The sequence below is a fragment of the Scatophagus argus genome, chromosome 6, assembly GCF_020382885.2.
Source record: "Scatophagus argus isolate fScaArg1 chromosome 6, fScaArg1.pri, whole genome shotgun sequence".
In the NCBI taxonomy this organism is placed as follows: domain Eukaryota; kingdom Metazoa; phylum Chordata; class Actinopteri; family Scatophagidae; genus Scatophagus; species Scatophagus argus.
Window position 1 is genome coordinate 14,764,676 of NC_058498.1, and position 23,595 is coordinate 14,788,270.

The 23,595-nt window shown below is 43.1% G+C and overlaps 1 protein-coding gene across 3 annotated transcripts in view; it reads right to left on the reverse strand.

Moving 5' to 3' along the window:
- The window catches only part of tle2a (TLE family member 2, transcriptional corepressor a), a 39,638-nt gene that overhangs the window by 11,043 nt on the left and 5,000 nt on the right, over window positions 1-23,595 (reverse strand). For all 3 annotated transcript variants that reach the window (XM_046390547.1, XM_046390549.1, XM_046390548.1), the window contains exons 2-4: window positions 17,134-17,297; window positions 6,759-6,822; window positions 3,762-3,806 (exon numbers count right to left, since the gene is read on the reverse strand). In XM_046390547.1, coding sequence (XP_046246503.1) covers window positions 3,762-3,806; window positions 6,759-6,822; window positions 17,134-17,297 — 273 coding nt within the window. The remainder of the gene's footprint in view (window positions 1-3,761; window positions 3,807-6,758; window positions 6,823-17,133; window positions 17,298-23,595) is intronic.

Here is a 23,595-nt window from a genome sequence, read left to right on the forward strand (position 1 = left end):
ATATACAAATACACACGAGCACACAAACACACTCAGCCAAGACTGAGCTCGAACAAAAAGAAAACACACACACAACACACACTCTCAGCGTGGCTGTGGCCTGCTTCTCTCAGGGCCAGTGTGGTAAATATTTCAGCTGCTTACATTTGGTCCATGCAAATGGAAACTCTGCCAGGGAGTTTGGCTAAAATATTCATGGACAGCATCTGCTGTGGCCTCAGCCAGCCCACACAGAGTGTGTGCGTGTGCGTGTGTTTGAATGAAGGAGGTGCAAGATTCACCATCTTTTCTCCCTATTTGTGTGTGTCTCTGTGTGTGTTTCTGATGTGTTCTTGCATGTCTCTTTGTCAGTGTGTGTGTGTTTGCATTTTGCATGCTTGAGTGTGTGTATGTTTCCTGCTGGGGGTCAGTGATTCTTGCTGTGGGTGTGTGTCTGTCTCGATCTGCTCTACTACACAGCCAGAAGCAAACACACACACACACACAACCCCCCCCCCCTTTCTCTTCATCACCACCTCTCCTTTCCATTGCACTCCATTTATCGCTCTTTCCATACATCCCTCGTTCCATTTCTCCCTTCCCAGTATTAGTGCAGCAATCAGTGTTACAAGCACTTTCATGTGATGGCTAACACACACACACACACACACACACACACACACAAACATGTTTAGCGGCAGGCCCAACAAGGCCGTTAGGGCCAATAATGATATGCATGCAGAGATCATGACAACATCATTATGGCCGCAGGCCGTTTGTCTTGTTGACAGCTAGACTCTGTTCTGTGTGTGTGTGAGAGGGTGCGAGTGTGTGTGATGTGTCAGAATACATATGCATGTGCACACACACACACACACACACACACACCCACACACACACCCCACCCCATTCTCTCTCTAAAGTGATTTATTGATGCCGGACTGCACTTCCACCCCCTCCTTTTTCCTCGCTCTTCCTCTCTCATGCTCCCTCTCTCGTTCCTCTCACTTGCCCACATCTCTCCCTCCTTCCACTCTCCATTTTTCAGCCAGGCTACATGCTCCCCTCCCCTCCATCCTCTGAATCCATCACCCCCCTCCCCAAGGGAGACACAATGATTTCTTGTTAGAGAACTCCAACTACTAAATGACATCTTCAGGAGAGAGAGAGAGAAAGAGTGGGAAAGAGGGAGAGAGAGAGAGCATGAGCAATCGGGAGAAAGAGGATAAAGAGGGAAGGACAAAATGGGAGAGGGGGAAATGAGAAAAATGAAAAGAGGAGGCGGAGGAAGGAGAGGAGGTAGAGGAGGAGGAAAAGGGCAGATTGGGTTGAGGGAATGACAGCCAGTAAATGAAGGATGTGGGAGGGAGAGGAGAAATAGAAAGAGAAAGAAGAAACAGAAGGAAGGCGGGGGAGGAAAATCGAGATTGGGTGGTGGGGGGGTAGAGTGGCAGCAGCCGCACGACAAAAGCAAAGTGATTGAAATGGCGAAATGAACGGAGAGCGAGAGAGAGAGCAAAAGAGGGAGAGAGAGGGAGAGGGAAGGGGGGGAGAGGGGGAGAGAGAGTGTAGACGGCAGGAAGGCAGTGACCTGATTTAAAGTGAAATTCAGCATGGACTGTATGTCTGTAAGGAGACAGGGGTGGAGGGAGGGTGTGCAAAGAAAAAGAAGAGAGAAAGAGAAATCAATGAAAAGGAAGGGAGACAGAGACAGGGATGTTGAAGAAATGGAGATTAAGAGAGGGGAGCATTAAAAAGACAAAGTAAGACGGGCAACTGAAGGGAAAGAAGAAAAGGGGGGATAAGGGACAGAGCAGCAGGGCAGGAGTGGGTGGTGGAGGGAGCACAGTAACAGACAGGGATTTATGATGGGTGAGAGACGAGGCTGTTCTGAAGACTCAAGGAAGGGCAGAGTGTTCTCTGTCTGCCTGTCTGTCTGCCTGTCTGTCTGTCTGTCTGTCTGTCTGTCTGCCTGCCTGCCTGCCTGCCTGCCTGCCTGCCTGCCTGCCTGCCTGTCTGTCTGTCTGTCTGTCTGTCTGTGGTGGAGTAAATTCTGAATTCTGTTTGTGGATCCTATTAAAGCGTCCACTGCATTAAGGCGTCCGTCAGAGAGAGGACTGACACAGTAGTCGTAAGGATGTAGTTTTGCATACGCATTATAGAGACATGTCCCAGCCAGTACTACACAGAACTGTCCCGACTAATATGTGAGTCAACTTGTTTGCATTATCTTTGTAAGGGATACTGGATTATTTTCAGATGTGCCCTTCCTGAGGCGACGTCTCCAACTTGACCAGTCTAGGCTCGCAAGGCTGGCATTTGACTGGCTAAAGGAAGAGGGCTTGAAGGCTCACGCCACGTGCATATTTAATATGTGCAATATCAACTGCCAGACATGGAGGAGGCAAGAGCTGATCAATGTGTTGACACTTCAGTCTTTCAGATGACTTGCTCCCTTTCTTGTAACGCACAGCACACGTCATGTAATTTTCTAAGTGACAGATAGTAAACTAACTAACTAACTAACTACGGTAGTAGCCAGGTGGATTTAAAATCTGTAGCTACCCAACATCACCAGCATTCCCAACACACAGACAAAAACTTATATTAGAGATCATATTTCTCCTGTATTGGCTTCTCTATACTGGCTGTCTGTAAAATTCAGAATAGAGATTAAAATTCTCCTCCTCACATACAAAGCCCTAAATGGACTTGTGGTTCCTAGAGTCAGCAAAAGTACAACAGGAACCAGAGCCTTGAGTTATCAAACTCCCTTCCTATAGAATCATCTTCCGGTTTCAGTCCGGGAGGCAGACACCCTCTCTACGTTCAAGAGTAGACTTAAAACTTTCCTTTTGATAAAGCTTATAGTTATGCTGCTATAAGATTAGACTGCCGGGGATGTCCCATGATGCACTGAGCTTCTCTCTCCTCCTCTGACTGTCTTTCCATACACATTCACGTCCCTTCACTGCATGTCACTGGCTTGACTTCTTCCCCAGAGTCTTTGAGATTTTTCATCTCTCAGGTTCCCATGGATCCTGCCTGGGCCCCCTGCTGTGGTCCTGCTTGACACCAACAACTGTTATTACCATCTGTTATATTTCTGAATTATTATTATTATTACTACTATTACCACCACTACGACTACGATCATCATCATTATCATCTTGCCGCCCACATTGAGCCGGGGTCTGCTCCAAAGTTTCTGCCTTTTAAAAGCACAGTGGCAAAGGGCTTGCTCATGGGGGTTTTGTTGGGTCTCTCTGTATGAAAAATTAAATTACAGTTTGGTCTAGACCTGCTCTAATTAGAAAGTGTCATGAGACAATTTCTGCTGTGATTTGGTGTTATATAAATAAACTGAATTGAGTTGAATTAATAATGTCAATTGATGCTGGTTAGCTAGCATTAACTAGCAAACTGTCCCTGACTTCTGTTGTCCGTAGGCCTGCAGTCAGGTTGCTAGCAGGAGGAAATTATGTGATTTGAGTTTTCAGTCTATCAAAGCAATGAAAATGTCACCTTTAATGAATCATTTTGCATGCAGGAAACACAGCAGCGGGCTTATTATAATGTGGAATTATAGAGAGCATTTCAAAAGAAACTTAATAAAAAGAGACTGAAAAATATTAGTTATTTTGAGAAGAGCTGATTGGGACAAAAGAAAGAACAGTAAATAATACGAGTGGAACACAAAGCTTTAGGAAATCCAGACAGGAGGGACGAGACAGCAGAGACACACAGAGGAGAGGAAGGAGACGGAGCTGGAGTTCACTCACCTGTTTGTGCATTTCAATGTTAAGGCCGTAGGACATCTCGTAATACTGAAACACAGCAATACATCAATCAGTACACATGACATAAATACATGATCAAGAACATGAGTTGAATGACGTGCTTTCATAAGTTGAGTACATGTATCAAGAAATTCTTAAAATTATAGTATGAAGAATATCATTTTGAAACACTTCTCTGATGCAAGAACAGAAGACAAACTACCCGACTTAAAAAATGTATTTCTGCCACAACTTACGTGTGATGTTACATTTACCTTTACTGACAATTCAGGGCTGGCAATGTTTTTACACAAATAAATTCAGTGTGAGCCCTGAACCACTCACAAAGTCTTTTCCTTTGCTCCCAGCTTCAGATGAATCCAGCCCTCGTCTGTGCATTCTGAAAGAACACAGCTGTCCCAAAAAGCACATTGCTACTAATTTCACCTTGACTCAGCTGAAAGTCAATGGCAATAAATTGACCCTGAGGTGCGTTTCAGGAAGCAGGAAACCAGAATTGAGGCAGGGAAATTGTCAGCGGGCAGAAGAAGGTGACAGACTATTGCAATAATCACGTCTAATGTGAGCTATTTGACCCTGGCTTGTAGCCGAAAGTACAAGGATCTGCAAGGAACGTGGGAGGAGATGAATGCCACAGAGAGAGACAGGTGAGGGTCTCTCTCTCTCTCTACCTTTAGAGATGGATGAAAAAGGACAGTATTTTAAAGTCAGATGACTCGAAAAGTGACAGGCTGACATTTGCTTTTCAGTGTGACTGGTTGTGGAGAGAGAAGATTGGCAGTTAGGCAGCCAGAACGGGCTGGCAGGACGGGAGAGGAGATGGCAGGGGTCCTCTCTTTCCAGACATCTTTCCTGGCAGTCAGCGTGTGTGTGTGTGTGTGTGTGTGTGTGTGTGTGTGTGTTGTAGCACAAGTCTGTGTAGGCGTACGTATCTACGTGTTTTATGTGCATGTTTCCCTGCAAGTGTGTTCTCTCCGTGCCTGTGCCTGTGTGTGTGTGTGTGTGTGTGTGTGTGTGTGTGTGTGTGAGTGTATGTGTGCCACCATAAAAGACGCCTTTCCTGGCAGCTGGCGGCTCTGCTTGGCAGTTGCTGTGCCAAGTTTCGCCTGTTGCTTAGCAACATCCAAACTCATCCAAACCCAAATCATCAGCCAGGATGGGAGACCTGGTCTGTGCTTGATGCCAACTAACCCCCCTAACGTCCCTCCCTCCCTCCCTCTCATCCCATCAGTAAAACTTCAATCCCCCCCACAAGTCCCTGGTCTGTGCCAAGATTGCTGCATAGCTCTTTTTTGGCTCAGCAGGTTCTGGGCAGCCTACGCTCGGTCAGCTGAGGTTGTGTGTGGCTCTGATCTCAGGTAAATCAAGGCTGGATGTTTGCAGACTTAGAAGAAAATACAAAGAGTTTTAGCCTTTACTCTATCAAGAAAAAATATCTGCTAACGTATGTATCCTCTAGGACTCATACAACCACAAATCTACACCTAGAGAGCTGCCTCTGAATGGAGAACATTTATGCCTCCGTGCTATCAGAGGACATGTCTGTGCTTCATGTGTATAAATATTGTGGAAACATTCCTGGATTCAAACCACGGTCATGTGCCTGTGTCTGTAACTTCCTCTGCCCGCAGTGATGGGATGTAAAAGCTTTAAACTTGAAAAGAACATCTATAACGCAGCAGTTTTCAGAGAACATGTGATCACACTGACACATGGCAAGCAGTGAGCCAACAGTCAGACAACAAGTCTACATAGCTCAGCAGGAAGAGCAATGGGCTGCAACAATGGTTCATGCAATCAGTTACTCAATCACTGTCCTCACTAACCAATTAATCTTTATAATGTTATAAAATACCCAAGACAACTTCCCAAAGCCTGAGATCAAACACTAAAATGTCTCATTGGAAATGCCTTGGATGACTTACACGAGTCACCAAATTTCTTGCCAAATTAAGTCCCGCTGATCAACTTTGATTTATTGACTAATTACATCAACCGTGGTAGATTTCAGCAGTGATTCTGCCAGGGATCAATGTCTGATGGCACGAGACAAACAGAACAGGGACCTATTGATTAATAAACAGCTTCGCAGACTTACTAGAGGTCAAGAATGCCACAGGTTTCCTTAATATGATGACATAAACAGCCACAAATGTAACACAGATGTTGTGCCAACACTGAAACTTTTTCATTTATATTTTCTTGCTTTATTTTATTTTGAATTACAATCAGAGGAGTGCAGACAAGCTCCTTGAGTTATAATAAACTAAACTGAGGTGAATTTATCAGTTATTACGTCTGTCGCCAACTGTAACAGACTTGCTTGTTTCTCAATACTATCGATATAACACCTATGTTTCAACATGGATACCAAAATTATACTTTCCTTGAAACCTTACTTTGAGAAATATAAAAAGGTTTTCACAAACCTTGTTTCATCTAAACAAAAGAAACTCAAATGTTAATTGTTCTGTCAACACAAGCAGTCTCACAAAGACTTTGCCTGAACTAAATTGGTGATTTAGATCAAAAACAATGTGATGAAAGAATAAAGAAGAGTATGAATCAGAGCACACATTGGACGCCACATTTCTGCACTTAGGAGTCTGACATTTTACTTAAAACTCTGTGAGTTGGTACCATAGGCTGTATGTGACGTTGGTTGGTACCAAATGAGTATGAGGTTCTATACAGCCGCGGACAGATGTGGGTACACATCAGCAGCCTGGGACTGCATCTCTCAAACGAAACCCTTGCAAACACAAGCACGAGGTTGCACGCCCATGTAAGTGCTGTTTATTCTGCAGTCCTGTGTGTGTGTGTGTGTGGTCTTGTGTGTGGTTTTTGGTGGGTGTTGTTTGGCAGCTGTTAGCAGATGAAAGGGATTCAGTGGATTTGGCACCGCACTTGTTCTGAGTGAACGCGACTGTGTGTGTGTGTGTGTGTGTGTGCGTGTGTGTGTGTGTGTGTTTGTCTCACCATAACATAGTGTCTCTGGATCTCTGTCTTCTCTGTAGCCAGTTTCTCACATTCCAGTTTCAAACTGCAAAAGACAGAAGAGTGGGGAAACAAATTAAGGCCAGTGAGTTCTGATGTGTATCATATCCCAAATAAAAATACACAATGCAATTAGCAACACGACAACAAATTACTCCCAGCTCACTCTCTCTGCCAACCCCTCCCCTCTCTTTTCCTCCTCTCACACTCAGTGGGGGTGGGGGGAGCAGGGTGACTGGGGTGCTGACAGCCCATTATCACCTCAGAGCAGAGCAGAAATAGACGAAGTCACGCTTGGAGCCTGAAACCCAGCCAAGACTGCAGGCAGGCACATCCAAGGTGTCTCTCTCTTTCTCTCTGGACAGTTTTCAATCTATCCATGTGCCCTCCATCCTCCTCACTTTGTTGCTTCCCCAATTACCAGCCGGTCCGTCTGTGTGTGTGTGTGCGTCTGTCTATCTGCACTCACCCCCACCCCCCTCCTTCCTTTACCTTCAACAGCACACTTTACCAAGTTTCAGTGAAGTTGAAGCTTCTGCTTTAAGTGGGTCAAAAGGGGCCAGGTCTGTCTGGATGTGCAATGAGTCTGCCCTTTTCATGGTTTAACAATCACTTCTCTCTTCCTGCGTTCAGGACATGAACCAGTGTCTGTTGCTCAGTCTGTGAGCAAGTTGGGCTGCCACAGCTACAGTGGGGTCTGAGTGGAAGCAGTCTCTCACACACGTCTCTGTCATAGCAGCCTCCTCTATGTCTCTGATGCATATCTTATATTTCTGTCTGTCCTCTGTGTCTGCCCGTCTCTCCTCCCACCCAAACCAGTTCCCTATGACCTCTAAAACTGGTTAATGCCAGTGGCTGGATTTGCAAACACACACACACACACACTCTCTTCCATTTTTAAATGTGTTTATATCTGGTCCAAGCACACAAACTCCTCCCTTGTTACCTCTGCAACTCTCTCTCTCTCTCTCTCTCCATCACCCCTCCCTCCCCAGAGAGGTAGTATATTTTGGGTCTTCAGCAGTTTACGCCGACTTGTTTGCGGGCAGCAGATAGATTGATGGGGTGGGGGGGCACTGTGGTGTGGTGAGGTGGGACTTTGGAGGCGGCTGGAGGGAGGTGGGGTGTTCGTTTGGTGGAGGAAAATTAGAATATGATTAATACCGCAACATTACCCCCAGCCGCAACAGGTAATAACGGCCCCATCCGCTCCCCTTCTCCAGCACCGCGTGCACACACACATATAATTGACTCATTTATCATTGCCAGCCAGTTGAGGAGAAGAGGGACGAGGGAGGAGAGGGAGAGATGCAGGAAGAAGAGTGCGAGAGGGTGGTGGGGGTAGTGAGGATTAACCCCCCTCCCCTCCCACCCCCACCCTATAGATTTTATTACAGTGGAATTGCCTCTCAGCAGAAGTCACTCACAGCTGGGTTGTGAACTAATGCAACTCTGTGTGTGCGTGTGTTTGTGTGCACAGTTGCCAGTGTGTACTTGGGATGAGCTTAGGAGAATCAATGGCTACACGCCCACACACATACATATATATACACACACACACACACACACACACACACACACACACACACACCTACCTAACAGTTACTGATTGGCACAGAGATAACAACAGTAATTGTTGTGGAATATAAGATGTGATGCTGTTATTTGTAGGGTAACCAAAGATTGTTTTATTAGAAATCAGCAAAAACAGTAATTAGCTTATTACTGTTTTTTGATTTATGACTTAATGGCTTCTATGAAATGTAAAAAAACAAAAAAACAAAAAGACAGCACTCATCAAAATTTTCCTAAGTAACGCTTAATTTCGCTTTATTTGTCTGATCAAAAACCCAAAGATTCAGTTCATATGAAGCAGAGAAAAGCATCAAATTCTCACATGGGAGGAGGTGGAACAAGAAAGTGCTTAGCCCTTTTGTTTTGATAAACAACGTAAATGATTAGTCGGTTATCAAAATTATGTAAATAGTTCAAGTCTGGCTGTCATTATGAACTGAATTCTCTCTCACCCCTTATTTCTCACCCATCTAATAAAGCTGTAAAATAAACAAAACATGTATATGTATATCAGCTTTATCACACGATCCTTCAACTCAAATGTGAGATTATTTTTTCACTATCAGGTCATTTTGAGAAAATTGACAGCAGGTCAGGTTATTTGTCTAGTTTAAGGTGATTCAGTCCTGAATGTCAGACTCACAAAACCACACTGGCTCATCACATTTTGTTCACAAATGAGCAGCAGTCAACTATTCTATTAAATAACATTAATGAGAAAAATCATAGCCTCTACACCCGTAAAACCAGCTCTGTTTTTGGCATGGTGCTAAAGAAATTATACAACAGCACTACAAGGTTATATAGCAAACACACACACACACACACACACACACACACACTGCAGACGGACGCTTGTGCTTACAGGAAGCACCCCAAGGTCGCACAGAAAGAAATAATCATTCCCCACAAAATGGACTTCAAGGAACGAAATTACTGTGTGCGTGTGCGTGTGTGTGTGTGTGTGCCATTATGTGACTGTAGGAGCATAAAAGAGTTGGAGGAGGGAAGAAAATGAGGGAGAGATGGGAGGAGAGTGGTGAGCAGGAAGTGGGTATTTCATGTTGAAATGATTGCCTGTAATAATTAGTGTTTGGCTCAGCACCATTTGCTGAGAGCGAGGGAGGGGGAGAAGGTTTGGAGGAGAGAAACACACAGCAACACAGAGAAAGAACCAGCAAGGAGAAGGCAGATATGACTCTGTGTGTGTGTGTGTTTGTGTGAGTGCCACGGTGGGCTCGGTTCCTCCAATCTTTCACTGTCGGTGACAGGAGATAAGATGATCAGCCGAATGCGCTACAAATCTGCAGCCTGCCAGCCTTCAGACAGCTCTGTCAGTGCTGCACTGCTACTGAACACACACACACACAAAGAGAGAGAGAGAGACACACATAAATGCTCTCTCACACACACACACACAGTAACCCACCAACATGCCACTTTTTTAGTTGCGTTTCTCCATGTATGTGTGCTTCTACACACTAAAAGCACAAACTGCATGCCATGCACAGAAACAAAATGCACACATGAGCACATATACAGTATATACACACACATACAAACGCGAAGAATATACACAGGCATGAAAACACACACACACACACTAACAAGGGCCCACAGAGAGTGAAGCATCTAATTAAGATCCTGCACTTTGCAGCAATGTGCCGACTGCCTTTTTAGTCTCCATGTTTGAAACAGGCTACTGGGTATTGTAAAAATGTCAACTCTTTCCAGTGTTTGTTTTTCTTCACATTACTTTTACTTTCACTACTCCCTCATTGATTATTTTACTGAAAGGAACAAAAGACATTTTTCAGCTTCACTCTTTTCTATAAAACGCCTTCCTTGCTGGTGGTTTTTGAGTTGTTTTTTTTACTGCGATATTTCATAGAAATAGAAGTTTGTTTTTTTTTTTCACAAAAAGACATCCGTGTGAGCACGACTGCAGAAAGAGAGAGTTAAATCAGTTGAGGCTAGCTCGTAAAACAATACTGACAAAAAATAATCAGCTGCATGTAGTTTTCTGTAAAGCAGAACTGGGGAGTCTCTTCTACAAGCACTAGTCATGAAGGAGCCCCAAAAAGCCAATCAAGTTTAAAGTAAAAAAGTTTATCTTCTCATTCTACATGACAATCGTATGTGTGGTCTCAATAAATCCCCACCACAGCGTAGAGGACACTGAAGTGCGAAGATTTACCAATGTGACAGACATGACATTAACAGCAGTCAAACAGGGCCCGAGATTGAAAGAGAAAGCGATTATTTGAGTGATGGTTCATCCAATCAGAAGAAAAGCAATAATTCTGATTATCATCTGTTTACTGCCTTATACAAACTAAAATGCTGAAGATTTCCTTTCTGGCTTCACAGAGGTGAGTATCTTGACAACACACTGCATCACACTGCATTTTGAACAGCTGGTTAGACAAAACAAGCACCCCCCCCACTGCACAATCTTCTGACAGTTTATAGACTAAAATGACTAGAAAATAATTGGTAGATTAATCTATGAGAAAAATAACTGTTATGTGCAGCTCTAAAAACGCTGTGTTTTTTGAGCAGCGAAGGGAACGTGAGTGAGCTCCAAGACTGCTGAGCCACTGAAAGCTGGCCAGATTCTTAGTGTTTGTTGTTTATTTTCTTATATCATGATTTCGGTAACTTCAGACCATTTTATTAAAACAGAGCGTGTGTTAAGACACATTTAACACTTGAGTCGTTGCTTGTTGTTTTGTTAAAATGTGAAAGGATGTGTAAAAAAAAAAATGTTCACAGTTACCAAAGAAAAGGCATCAAAAACAGGACTGATGGGTATCAAGTGACAATTCACTCGAATATCAATTAACCTACAGTTTATCAAGTCATATATTAATAGCAAATCATAAAATAAAAGTAAGAAAAGATCCCAGAGGTGTTTTAAAACTCAAAGGTATTTGATGTTCAAGTGAGTATAAACAAAGAAAAGCTGAAAACTGTCACATTTGAGAGGCTGGACAGAGAATTTTGTTTGCATTTTTTGCTCAATAAATAACTTCTAAACAATCCCCAATGTAGTAACACATTCATTTTTTTTTGTCAATTGACTAATCAATAAAAAGCACTAACTGTTTCAGTTCTACATTTAATAGAAACAGCATAATGCTGATAAACATAACAGAGAATCTGAGAATGTTTTTTAACATCTCCATGTAAAACTGCTCAGCACTAAGCCCACTGGCGCTTATTAATCCTGGCATGCTGCTACCAAGTCTGGTTCACCATCGCTTGTTCTGCAGTCTGGAGCCCATCGTTGTCTTGGCAAATAAGCATCATCAGTGACACAAGTGCAATACAAACACAGATACACCAACCAGTAAAGAACACACACACACACACAGATGGGAGCCATGTAGTGACTGCACCAGTGTCGTGCCTTTACAGTGTCAGTACCATTTAGCCTGCCAGCCCGCAGGTATGTGACTATTCACTTTACATCACATTAACTATTGATCAATCCTTCCTCTCTGCTCCACTGGAAAAACCTTCAGCTCCTCTCACAGTTTCTCTCTTCCTTCACACACACACACATATACGTGCACACACATGCACGCACACACCCAGACATGCTCACCATGGACCCACCCAACTGTGTACTCTTTCATCATCTCTCAAGGGTGTATACAAGAGCAAATACACACCTACACACACACACACACACACACAAAACAGAAGTGGGATCTTGTTGCTGGGATCGTCTCTGCTGCCAGACTCACTTTAAGGGCTGCTCTTTCATAAATATTTGACACATCACACACAGAGAGAATTAAAACAGGGAGAGGTATCACACAAACCAAACCACAAATAGAATACACACATAACTAACTGTACGTAAAAAAACCCCAAAAAAACACACCGCTCAAAAGCAAATATAATTTCATCATTTGGTGAGTGGCAGGCAGGCAGGCAGCTAAAGACAGAGGATCCCTGACTATTTTAATCTAATTATATCTGCAAACACACAGCCGTTGCTGGATACACGTACTCTGAAGATACTTCAGCTTCTCAGCCTCCTGCAGACCTTCATTCAGTGCAGCTCAGACACGACTCTGCTTTGACTGACAGAGGAAACGAAATCTAATTTAACATTCGTGTTTAAACTGTTAACCGAGTTATCATCTTGTTTAAGAACCCAGAAAAAAAAGACAACAGAGCTGAAGACTAATATTATGAGGTACTTAAGCTATTTGTGGTGTAATTTTATGATGTAGCATGAATCAATCTACATACGGAGAATGACCATTGTTTTTCCTGTTAATCAATTCATTGTTAGGCCTATAAAGTACTAGAAAATAGCAAGAAATGCTCCAAGAAAATTTCTAAAGTTCACGGTGACATTTTAATTTGTCTTGCTTTGCCCAACCAATAGTCCAACCCCAAAGATGTTACATTTATTATAAATTAAGAAAATTCTTACATAAAATGGGCCCCTTAAATGTGTGCTTAAAAAAAGGTAAGAAAAGTGAAATGGAATAGCTGCCAATTAATTATTTTTTCTAGCTCTACTAACAAGTACCGGTATTCTCATGGATGATTAACCAACTGACAGTTCTTGAGAACATTTAATACATGAAATGTTAAAAAATGACAAAGTGAGCGTCACAAACCTCAGGCATTTTGTTGCAGCCAACAGCCTGAAATATGAGCGACAGAAGAAGCAGAGAGAAGCAGCTCACAACGAGAAGCGGCCAGCGTTCGGTACATTTGACTGATGAGTGAACCGTCAACCAAATGACTACTGTGAATCATGACCACCTGAGATTAACCCGTGACAGCCGTTTAATATGAACGAGCTCCACTATATCTGGTCAGTATCACCAACCTCTCTCTTGTAGCAAACTGTAACATCGGCTGGTGACGGACAAATATTTTAGAAGATGACACACACTTAGGCTGGGCGCATGTGGCAGTAGTTAATGCAGCTGTGTAGTATTTGGTCAGAGATGAGTGGAGGGCCTCGTAAATGATGAGTGGCAGCGTGTTAGCGGCAAGTGGAGAGCCTATCTTACTCTGCAGACCACACACAAACAGGTTGCATTATGACTGATATACGGCTGTGTGTGTGTTTATAGAAATAGAATTACAGTAATGAGAGCCCTGTGTCAGCAGCTCCTCCCACCTCCCCTCAGTCTGCTGATTACAGCCTGTTTAGATAGTTACACATGCACACACACATGCACGCACACACACACACACAGAGCAAAAATCAGAGCAACTGACCAACCAATGACCCTTTAATTAATTAACCCTTCCCTTTCTTTAGCCTCCTTAATCTTTCTCATCCCTTCATACCAACTACACATGTGCCAAAAAAAAAGCAACACCCAAATTTAGAAGCACACCCTGCCGCCCACCCATCCATCCTCCCGCCTACACACATAAAATTGCAGCTCATCAGTGCTAATCCCTTCCCTCCATCTCTTTCCTGCCACCTAATCCAACATCTATCAGAATCCAGCCACCTTCTCGGCATACAAAATACACAACTAAGCTCGGCTATTTCTGGACAACATCTATTTGCGTGTGCGTGAAGATAATTGGAGAGGCCCTCGCATGTGTGGAAGAGTGTGTTAACCACATGCATCAGATTGGGAGTCTCTCTGAATGGATCAGTGTGCTTTGCGTCTGGCTTTGTGGGCGTCCAGTTCATGTTTTCCCTGTAGACTGAATAGTGTACAAGTGGGTCTGATTACATGAAGGTGGCTGCCATCACATGTGGATCTGTACTCTGGCCTGTCTGCTGTAAGACTAAACAAAGCCACTGTTAATCCTACTGACCGCTATCTGTCTGGACCTTTCCAAAACTGCTGCCAAACTGACTTTTCACGGTTATGTTTGGAAAGTAAACCGGAATCTAACAGCTTCTAAGAGTTACACTAAAGTAGGTTTGCTGTGCTGATTAAGTAATGTTTAAGGGTGATTACTGTTTTTACTACATAATGTTGGTTTTATGACCTGAAAGTAGCACAAGACCCAAGAGAAGTCAACATGCATGACTGGGTGCCTTGGTGATTGAGATACACACAAACAAAAAAATGCCTGAGTAAAAGCCATCTAATACAATCATTTTCCTCATCTGAAATGCATTTAAAATGACGTGAGCGTAGAACTGAGCGTAACCTCAGATGCCACTTTATTATGCACACCTAGCCAACTGTCCCTCTTCCTTTATGGGTCTAAATAGGGTGGAGAAGAGAAAGAAGAAACACCTCTCAACTACAATAAAGTGCTACAATTCAACAGCAGACAGATCAACAGATCACAAAGTTAAACCAATAACAAAGATCCCAACCTTTGTAAAGGTCAGATTTATTTCAGGACTGTTCAGGAGTTTCTTTTAGCAAGGTGCACCTAATGAACTGGCAACTTGACAAGTTTGTAAAAGTTGCATAATGAAGTTGATGCTCAGTGTAATTAAACGTGCTCAACAGTTTGGCTTAAAAATCACAAAAGACTCTTCAAATATGGAAAACAAAACCTCAAATATGAGTCGATTAGTTTATAATTTGACTGAGATAAATTTGTGACTTCGGACTCAATATTCACTTGACTTGTTGATAATAAGACAATGCAATCACATCATCACAGCTTCAAAATCAGTTCACAATCAGGTTGGTGGTTGCTGGTGCTCTTGCTGTGTCTCTAAAACAGAAGCAGCATGTTAATACCTCCCTGTCACATTAAACATACATCACAGACACACGCAAAGTCATCTAATAACAATCTATAATAGACTTTTGCTACTGTTATGAGGTGTGGTGACAGTATCAGCTTTCAGTTGTAGCCAAACTGAATCTGCGTTAATCTGTTGTGTTTCTGTGCTAAATATCTGTAGAAGGTTAAACAAATCTTTCCGGGAAAACTAAACCTGCTAAAACAGTGTGCGGCGGTATTGAAAGTGGAAGATAGAGATGGAATCGCAAGCTAGCTCTTGCTTCCAATCGCGTTCTTAATCTCATCATTCCTTCATTGTTTATCCCGTTTGCTAGTTCTCAGTACTGGTGCTTGGCAAGAGGGCGACGCTCCAGGTGTTTTGTAACATGAGGTGTAACGTTGAACGGCTGCCAGTGGAGTCGATCACACCATCTCAACGGACGGATGCAGGGGTGAGTCATGCTCACTTAATGGCTTGATTTGTCTATGTAGCGCTGCTCTAAGTGCAGTTCACAGGAGCTCTGCAAAACGTGCATCCAGATGAGCAAATAGATATCAAAAAGAACACTGAGCTAAAACAAGGGATCACCATCACAGCCTTTAGTGTTGCGCTGGTAAGTGCGGGTATGTGGGACCTTATCTGGCAGGGGTTCATGTAGGATGACATCGACAATAATCAACAGGAAACAGATGCAGGTGTTGGGTAGAAATATTCTGCCGAAATACATAAAAGACACCTACACACTGCTATCTCTTTCCCGGTTCTGTTGTCACACATGGTCATGGCAAGAGTTCATCCACAAATGGTGTCTTTGTTTTCAGATCATTTTGGTTAGATGTTTTGATCATTTGTGGTCAAGAAGTTTTTACATTTACGTAGAATGAAAGAAGAATGGGGAATAGACAGCAGTGTGCAAGTACTGTTTCATCTTTTGGAACTAGACAATAAAAAAAAAAACTTATCAAAATATGATTCTCACCATCCTAAATGACCTCCTTAAAATGTTAAATAAATGAAGCACTGAACTCTAACATAGAACCACATGTTTAACACACCAATCAGCCAACATCCCACTGTTTTAACTTTCATTGTACTTAACATATACAGTAAGTGAAACAACATGATAAAGGAAATACATGGAATAATACTTATATTAATCAGCTGATAACATCTCTCGATACTGAAGTGGGTCCTATCTTTCATTCCTTTAAAGTACAGAAATGTCTGCATGTATGTGTGTTCAATCATTCTAGGCCCAGTTGGACTGCTGAGCTTGTGGTGAGCAGAACAGTCAGAAGCATAGGCGTGCATGCATGCCTGCGCACACACACACACACACACACACACACAGCCATACAAAAGAAGTTTGAAGTGGGACAGAGAGGGAGGGAGGGGAGCTACTGGCCGGCTAAATCAAAGCAGGATGAGAGGAGAAGAATGAGGGGGAGGGGACCCTGTGAAGGTGTGCCACAAGAACAGAGACGGGAGGTAGTGAGGGAGAGGGAGAGAGAAAAGGCCGAGACTCGAGAGCCAGCCCAAATCCCACATTCAAAATGCATTCTGGGCACATTCCTGCACATCAAGCACACCATACAGTAATGCAAAAAGAGGAGCCAGCATATGTGTGTGTGTATCTATATCTAGATATATACAGTATATAGATATCTATATACACAATAAAACAATCCAGTCTCGCTCAAACTTTGACCAAAAGTCAATGCAAAATCAGGCCACAGCACACTGCTTTGGACCAACACACGCAAATGCACATTTCTGGAAGATTACTTTGTAACGTGAAAGAGGCAATCGTATTTTTTTACCCCTCCGAAATTGTAAAATCTTATCTCAAAGTATTTTAAACGTCTGTGCAGCGTTGTGGTATCCGATAAGCCTTCAAACTCACAGATCTTTTGCCAAACAAGCCTTCCTGAATCGCATCACATCATCTCACCTGTACCTGATGCATCTGACCAATACAGACCCTTGTGTTTTCTTAAATGCCATGTTGTTTTTCTAAGTAACACAGTGAGGAAATTTTGAGGGGAAATGCCAGCACACAAAACTCTAAAGTAAAAACTCACAAACACCCACCTGTGGTACTGGGTCTGGAGGAACTGAAACTCCTCCTTGATGCGGTCCAAAGTCTCTGGGTAGGTTAGTTTCAGAGACTGGGGCGTCCCCGATGCTGCCGCCGCTGCCGCTGCTGCTGCTGCCACCACTGAGGCTGAGGACCCTGGGGGTGGCTGCAGAGGTGCCTGAGAGGAGAGGAGGGAGCCGATTTAAGCATTTGAAAAGACATGTACAGTACAGAATTGCTGCAATACTTCTCCCAAATATGGTTTTTGTACTGTGTCAAAATCTTAGGTCCAATGGCTGAGTAACTTAATGAGTAATATGGTAAAAGAAAAACTTCAAGAAATCAAGAAACTGTATCTACAGGGAAGATAAAAGAACCACAGGAAGTAAATTTGAACACCACTTCTGCACAGGCAGGCCAGAATGCCTGTGTGTAACTATCGTGAGGGGCTGTCCATTAAAGAGACATTGTCATCACCAGCAGGACCAGATGAGACTTGAACAAGAGGGTGGAAAGGTACAAGAGCTTCTTAGCCAAATGAACACTTTGTTTAACTGAAAGTCTGAGAAGATACAGAAAAAAAAGAGAGAAACAGTGTGAAGGCGGGGCTAAAAAAGGACACCATCATGGCCAAATACTCTCTCAGCCCTGTGCTTAGTCTCCCATCTCTGCAGGGTTCAGAACAATTAGGAGACTACAATCATAGGGGTAATGCTGCAGGACAGGCAGACAAAAGGGGGCTGAGAGCTGGACTGGGAGGGTGGTGGGGGCTGTCCGTCTGTCAGTCCATTTGGCTCTCTGTCAAGACGGGGCCAACGGGGGCCCGGGACAGCCAGTTCACAAGCTTCACGATGCTCAAGTATGACTGGTGAGGTTAAGTTAGAGCAATAAATTGTCAACTGGTTTTAATATGGCTCTGTTAGTTTATTACAGACCAAAGTCTTGTCGTTGATTCAGACTGTTTTTGCTCGTTTTCTCAGCCTGTGATAGGGGGTGTAAAGAAAGAGGGAAGATCGTGGGAGGACACAGTTAGATTCAATGCCAAGTAGGATTGCTTGATCTCATAACAACCCCAAATAGCACAGAGTATTACCTAACATTTTGTAATCAAGAGTTCTGAGAATAAGCCTGTAATGTTAATGAGGTTCTGGTGGCTTTTTGTAATAGAGATCAAGGTTATTTTTTACAGATTTCTAACATTTGCAGAAACATTACTTAAGATTTGTGTAAGAGCTTTACGTGAGGTGGAAACTGTTAGCAGATCCAGCAGATTGCAGACACAACTTGCCAGCCATGCCCTGCTGCAACATTTTTTCCCCAGGAAGGCAACTCATTTTTCTCTAAAGTGCATCCTTAACCGGCAGTCATGTAGTGTGCTCGCCTTTGTCTGACTCGCTGGGGATTCATTATGCACTCAACTTGCTTGCGCAACTTGGAATAAATATTATAAATAAAGAGGTATAGTTCTGTAATTTTTAGACATTCAAACCTGCATATATGTTCATTACAGAATTTGCTGGGCAGAGCCTGTTTGTAAGTAATGAAAACCTACACCGGACTCGGCAGTGAAATAATACATCGTAGTATTAGTTTTTTTTTCCCCTATATATTTTGGTTGCTATTTAAAGCATTTCTTCCATTTCCCTGCTTGTTTGTGCCTTTGTAATCCCATCCCTTCCCTTTTATGCATGTCTCATCTAATAATTTCTTTTAAATGAGATAATGTTAAGTCTGTAGGTCTCTATAAGCTTTAATGCTACCTGGCTCAACCCAATGTATAAGATGATTTTTGTTGAGCAAATAATTATACATAAGGACACACTGTTAAAAAGTACAGACATGGAGTATAGAATGATTAGACCACCTATACATTTGTCCTGACTCACGCTCACAGGAAACCCAAAAACAATGTGTCCACATTTCCAGCTCACCAAAACAACAATACAAGCGGAGTTCATAAATAACAGGCATACATGTGTGCAGCCCGGAACAACAGCAGTTAATCACAACATGAACCAACTCTAGGGGACGCATATGAAAGATAATCAAGGCATTTGCATGGTGGCATGACAGGAGCAGAACGTGCAAAAACACACACACAGTCCATACATGCATGTGTAGGAAAACTTGCATGTTCACATGTGTGTTTGCAAATGAGAGTGTGAGATGTGGTGACAGTGAGGAAGAGACCAAAAAGAAGTTTCAATATATGAAACATTGTCAGAAAAGAGGAAAGCAAATACTATGGAAAGGAGAGGGAATGGAGAGAGGGAAGGGGAAGGGGGAGGGAAAGAGAGATTGAAGGGAAAAAGATGAGATGGAAAGTAAAATGGAGAGATAAAATGGGTGAGAGTAGCAAGTGAGAGAAAATCAGAAATATACAGAGAAGACTGAAATTTATGGTTTTAAAAGGAGATGGAAATGACAAAAGAGAAAAGTGAGAGAAAGAAAGGGAACACGTGAAAGGAAAAAAAAGAACAAAAAAGGAAGACAGAAGAGGGGCTGTGGCCTCATTTTTCCTCTTTCTAACAAGCTGCTCTCAATCTGTCGGCCAGATCCCCCTCCTAGAGCACAGACAGCCACACACAAACACACACCTTTTCCTTTGCACAAAAACCCACGATTAAGCCACATGCACGCGCGCACACACACAACACACACAGAGCAATTACTCTTTACGGAGTTAAAAAAAAAAAGAAAAAAAGAGCACCAAAGCCATTTTATGGGAGGATGGAAGGAGGAAGAAAGAGGAGACTATCCTTCTTTTATCTTTTTATCACCCCCCCATCTTCTTTCATTATTTTTTTGTGGCTTTCTTTTTTAACATGGCACCGTCTCCAGAGGACAGGTGAGTGGACAGGGAGCAGTTTCCTCAGAAATGGAGGTATGGATGAGACGATTATTTATTTATATTTTATTTATCCAGAATAAAACACTGTCGCTCTGTTGGCTCGGCCAATAACAATCATTACACACAGCTCCAGTCTGCTCCTCAAACTCATTTTCATCACAGCTGATCACATATAAAGTGATGCAGACGCTTTGTCCTGCCCCTGTGCGTGTCATCCAGAGGTGCAACATACCCATGGGCGTCTGTGGCCAGCGCACAAAGTCGTCTCTTTTGCATCTGTGGAGTACGCGCAAAGTCATGCGCCATTCAGACGTCATTCAGACACACAACGTACCCTTCGGGGTCTGTGGGCAACGCTCAAAGCCTTGACATGTGCTTAATATGAAAAGTCACTTTGGTTAATTTTAGGAACAAAAACTAAATGGTTAGGTTCAGGAAAAGATCAGTGACGTCTGTTTCCTTCTACATGGGATGTGAGCTCTGGTCTCCTGGGTGAAAGGCATGTGTGTGACCCACCACTCCACCCTCACCTCCACACCTCTTGGGGCTTTCTCACTTTGTAAACTATGTTGCATTGTCCAGTTGCTCTGATCATCTGATACGGACGTGGGTGTGTTTGTTTTGGAGGTAGATTAAAGCCTGGTACATCTCATCCAGACCCTTGTGCGTCTGAGGGACTTGCCAATATGATGGTGTTTGATGGCCTGGGAATGAGACCTGGCTTAATGGTCTGCTGTTTAGGTTTGTTATGATGATTCAGATTGGTGTGACAGATGCCATCTCTGAAACACAGGCACAACATAGATGTGTCCCAGCATTTGTAATCCCCCTTCCTCTTACAAACCACTGCTCATTTTCTGTCCCGACTTCTGATCCAGCAAACAGCTGAGCAGGCTTTACCGTGAGAGGTCAGGTCATTGAGCTGACCTGATGACCTGCGGGAATGGATCTAGGCTGGGAGCCTCACCTGATAATCCTGCACTCGGTTATTTCCTCCCTCTTGGCCATTTCCTGGCTCGCAGGCAAACAAGAGACATGCCGTCTACCCTTGAACAAAGCTTACATAGACTGAAAATCACTGCTATACAATTACAGGCTGGATCTTTCTGTGGCTCGTGCAGGTATAAAGTCGGGTTCTGTAATACTGAAGATAGATTAGATGAGGTTGGACGACACGCGCGTTTCCTGATATGATTAGAGATCATCTGATTACTCATCTGTTTAGACAAATCAGTGGAGAGGTGTTTACACGCCCTGAGAAGCCCGGCGTTGTTACCAACCTGTGGATCCATTTCATTCTGGAAAACCACCCAAGAAAGACAGATGTTAAATTTACGGGTTTTAAGGCCACCTATTGCACAACCTCGATGAGGCAGAGCCCAGATATGACCCTGACACATGAGGTTCACAGGCATGCACATACACACCCACACGTTCACACTAATCTCTCTCTCTTTCTCTCTCTCTCTGAGCCCTGGAAGGCCTAAGTCAATTTCGGTGATTAAATGGAGGACCTGATGATGAGAGGATAAGAGAGAAAGTGTGAACGAGTCATCTATGGGAATAGAATTAGAAATTATTTAAATCCAACCTTTCATCCTTTCAGTGAGATAGGATATGAAACGATCCAACACACCTCCTTTAAATGTGCTAACTGGAGACAAACAGCTGAACACCGACCACAGCCCTGTGCTAGCAGGGCTGCAACACAACAGATCAGGTTATATGCTCTGCACACACATTATATCCAAGGTCACATGCAACAAAAGCCATGAATGCAAAGGCACAAACACAAATGCACAAGCAAATGTATGCATGTGGAAAAAATGGTGCTGGGAAACAAACAAGATCCGTGCACGCAATAATTTCTGACGTGAAGGGACCATTAACTGTGTGGCATTCACTGAATGAAATCATTCCTGTTTTCATTTGAGTTAACTCTAATTACACCACAAGCAACAAACCACTATGACCTCACATCCTTGTTCTAACCCCCACCCTCAAAAAAAAACACGTGCACATGTACACACACACACACAGACAAAATTGCACACCCACACATACCCACTACAAACACTAAGTGGATGTGTGCACAATGCAGTTCCACAAGTATTTACAAGCACACATGCACTTTATTGTATTTGCACATGAATGTAGCTCCGACGTCAACATTATAATGGGAATCCGCAAGAGTGTCCCAATCCTCACTAGACACAGTGACCCACGGTGATAAATAATTTGCTAATGGAGCTGAAATAAGGCCATCAGTGTTATGATGTGGTTGTGTGACCGTAGAAATATTAGGTTCTCTTACAGGAAAACTCTGGTGTCTTCATTGTACGCAAAAAAAAAAAAAACCTTGGATGACCTCTCATATTTTCTTTTGCCATTTCCACTGCTGAATATGCAGATTCTTCTAATTTCATTTAGACACAAAGCACAGACTACTTTGTAATGAGTGGTTTCCACGCACTTTGTTTATTTTCTGCTATATTACATTTCTCATTACAAATCCTGCACACTGATTGTGCTTTGGATCAGAGAATCCAGCTTATACCAAAACTCCACAGGTGGTATTTTGTCTGTTCACAAAGAAATAAAAAAAAAACCCCAACACTATAGGGCTGTCCATAAATCGAACAGTAACTATAATGATAACTATAAAAGATAACAATGTGAGCATCCACACTGATGAATGGATACTGCTTGGCTGTAAGTGTTTCTATCGTTCATCAATCACTCTGAAAGTGATCCTAATAATTATCATTTGCCAGTTGCTGTTATAGCTGTGGTGTGGACTGCCATCCACCAGAGCTCAAACGATTTTTAAAATGATATATTTAGATAGTTGTGCTTATCGTTCTTAGTGTGGACGCCTACAGCCATGTCAGCACCTCAGTGAGACTGTACTTGGGCATGGCGGTGGCATGAGCCATCTGCCAATGGCAGCATGCTAAAATGCTCACAATGACACATTGATGCTAAGCAGGTATAACCATTTTAACCATCTTAGTTTAGTGTTTTAGCATGCTAACATTTGCTAATCAGCATAAGCAGGCTACAGCTGAGGCTGAACCAAAAACTACTGGACAGAATGGCAGCACCAGATGGAAAGTCGGCTGGGTGGAGGTGGGCATTTGGAGTCATCCTCAGGACATCCTGAATCTCTGTACAAAAGTGCACCTTATTCCAGCAAATAATTGTTAAGATATTTCAGTCTCGAAGACAGCAGGGGATTGACTGACTCACTGCCATTCATAGAGCCGTGTTGCCAACACGGCTTAAAAAAAAACTGATCCCAATGTTTTACTAGATTTTAAATTACAGCTTTTTTTATTTGTTTTAATCGGAGCCGGATCTCTCATCTGTCTCCTTTAGCTGGGGAGATGCTGTGCTGCTGCCTCCCTTCATATAGCTCAGACCATTAGTCAGGCCACTAATTACACTGCTTAACCACGGAGTCGATCATCAGAGTAAACACCCACCGAGCTCTCTCTCTCTCTCTCTCTCTCTCATCCGACTACCACCAAGGACGCAGTGACAGTAGGTCTAACCCAGAACAACATTCCTGAATGTGTATCCACCCACCCACACACATGCCTGGGGGGGAAAAAAAAAACCCCAC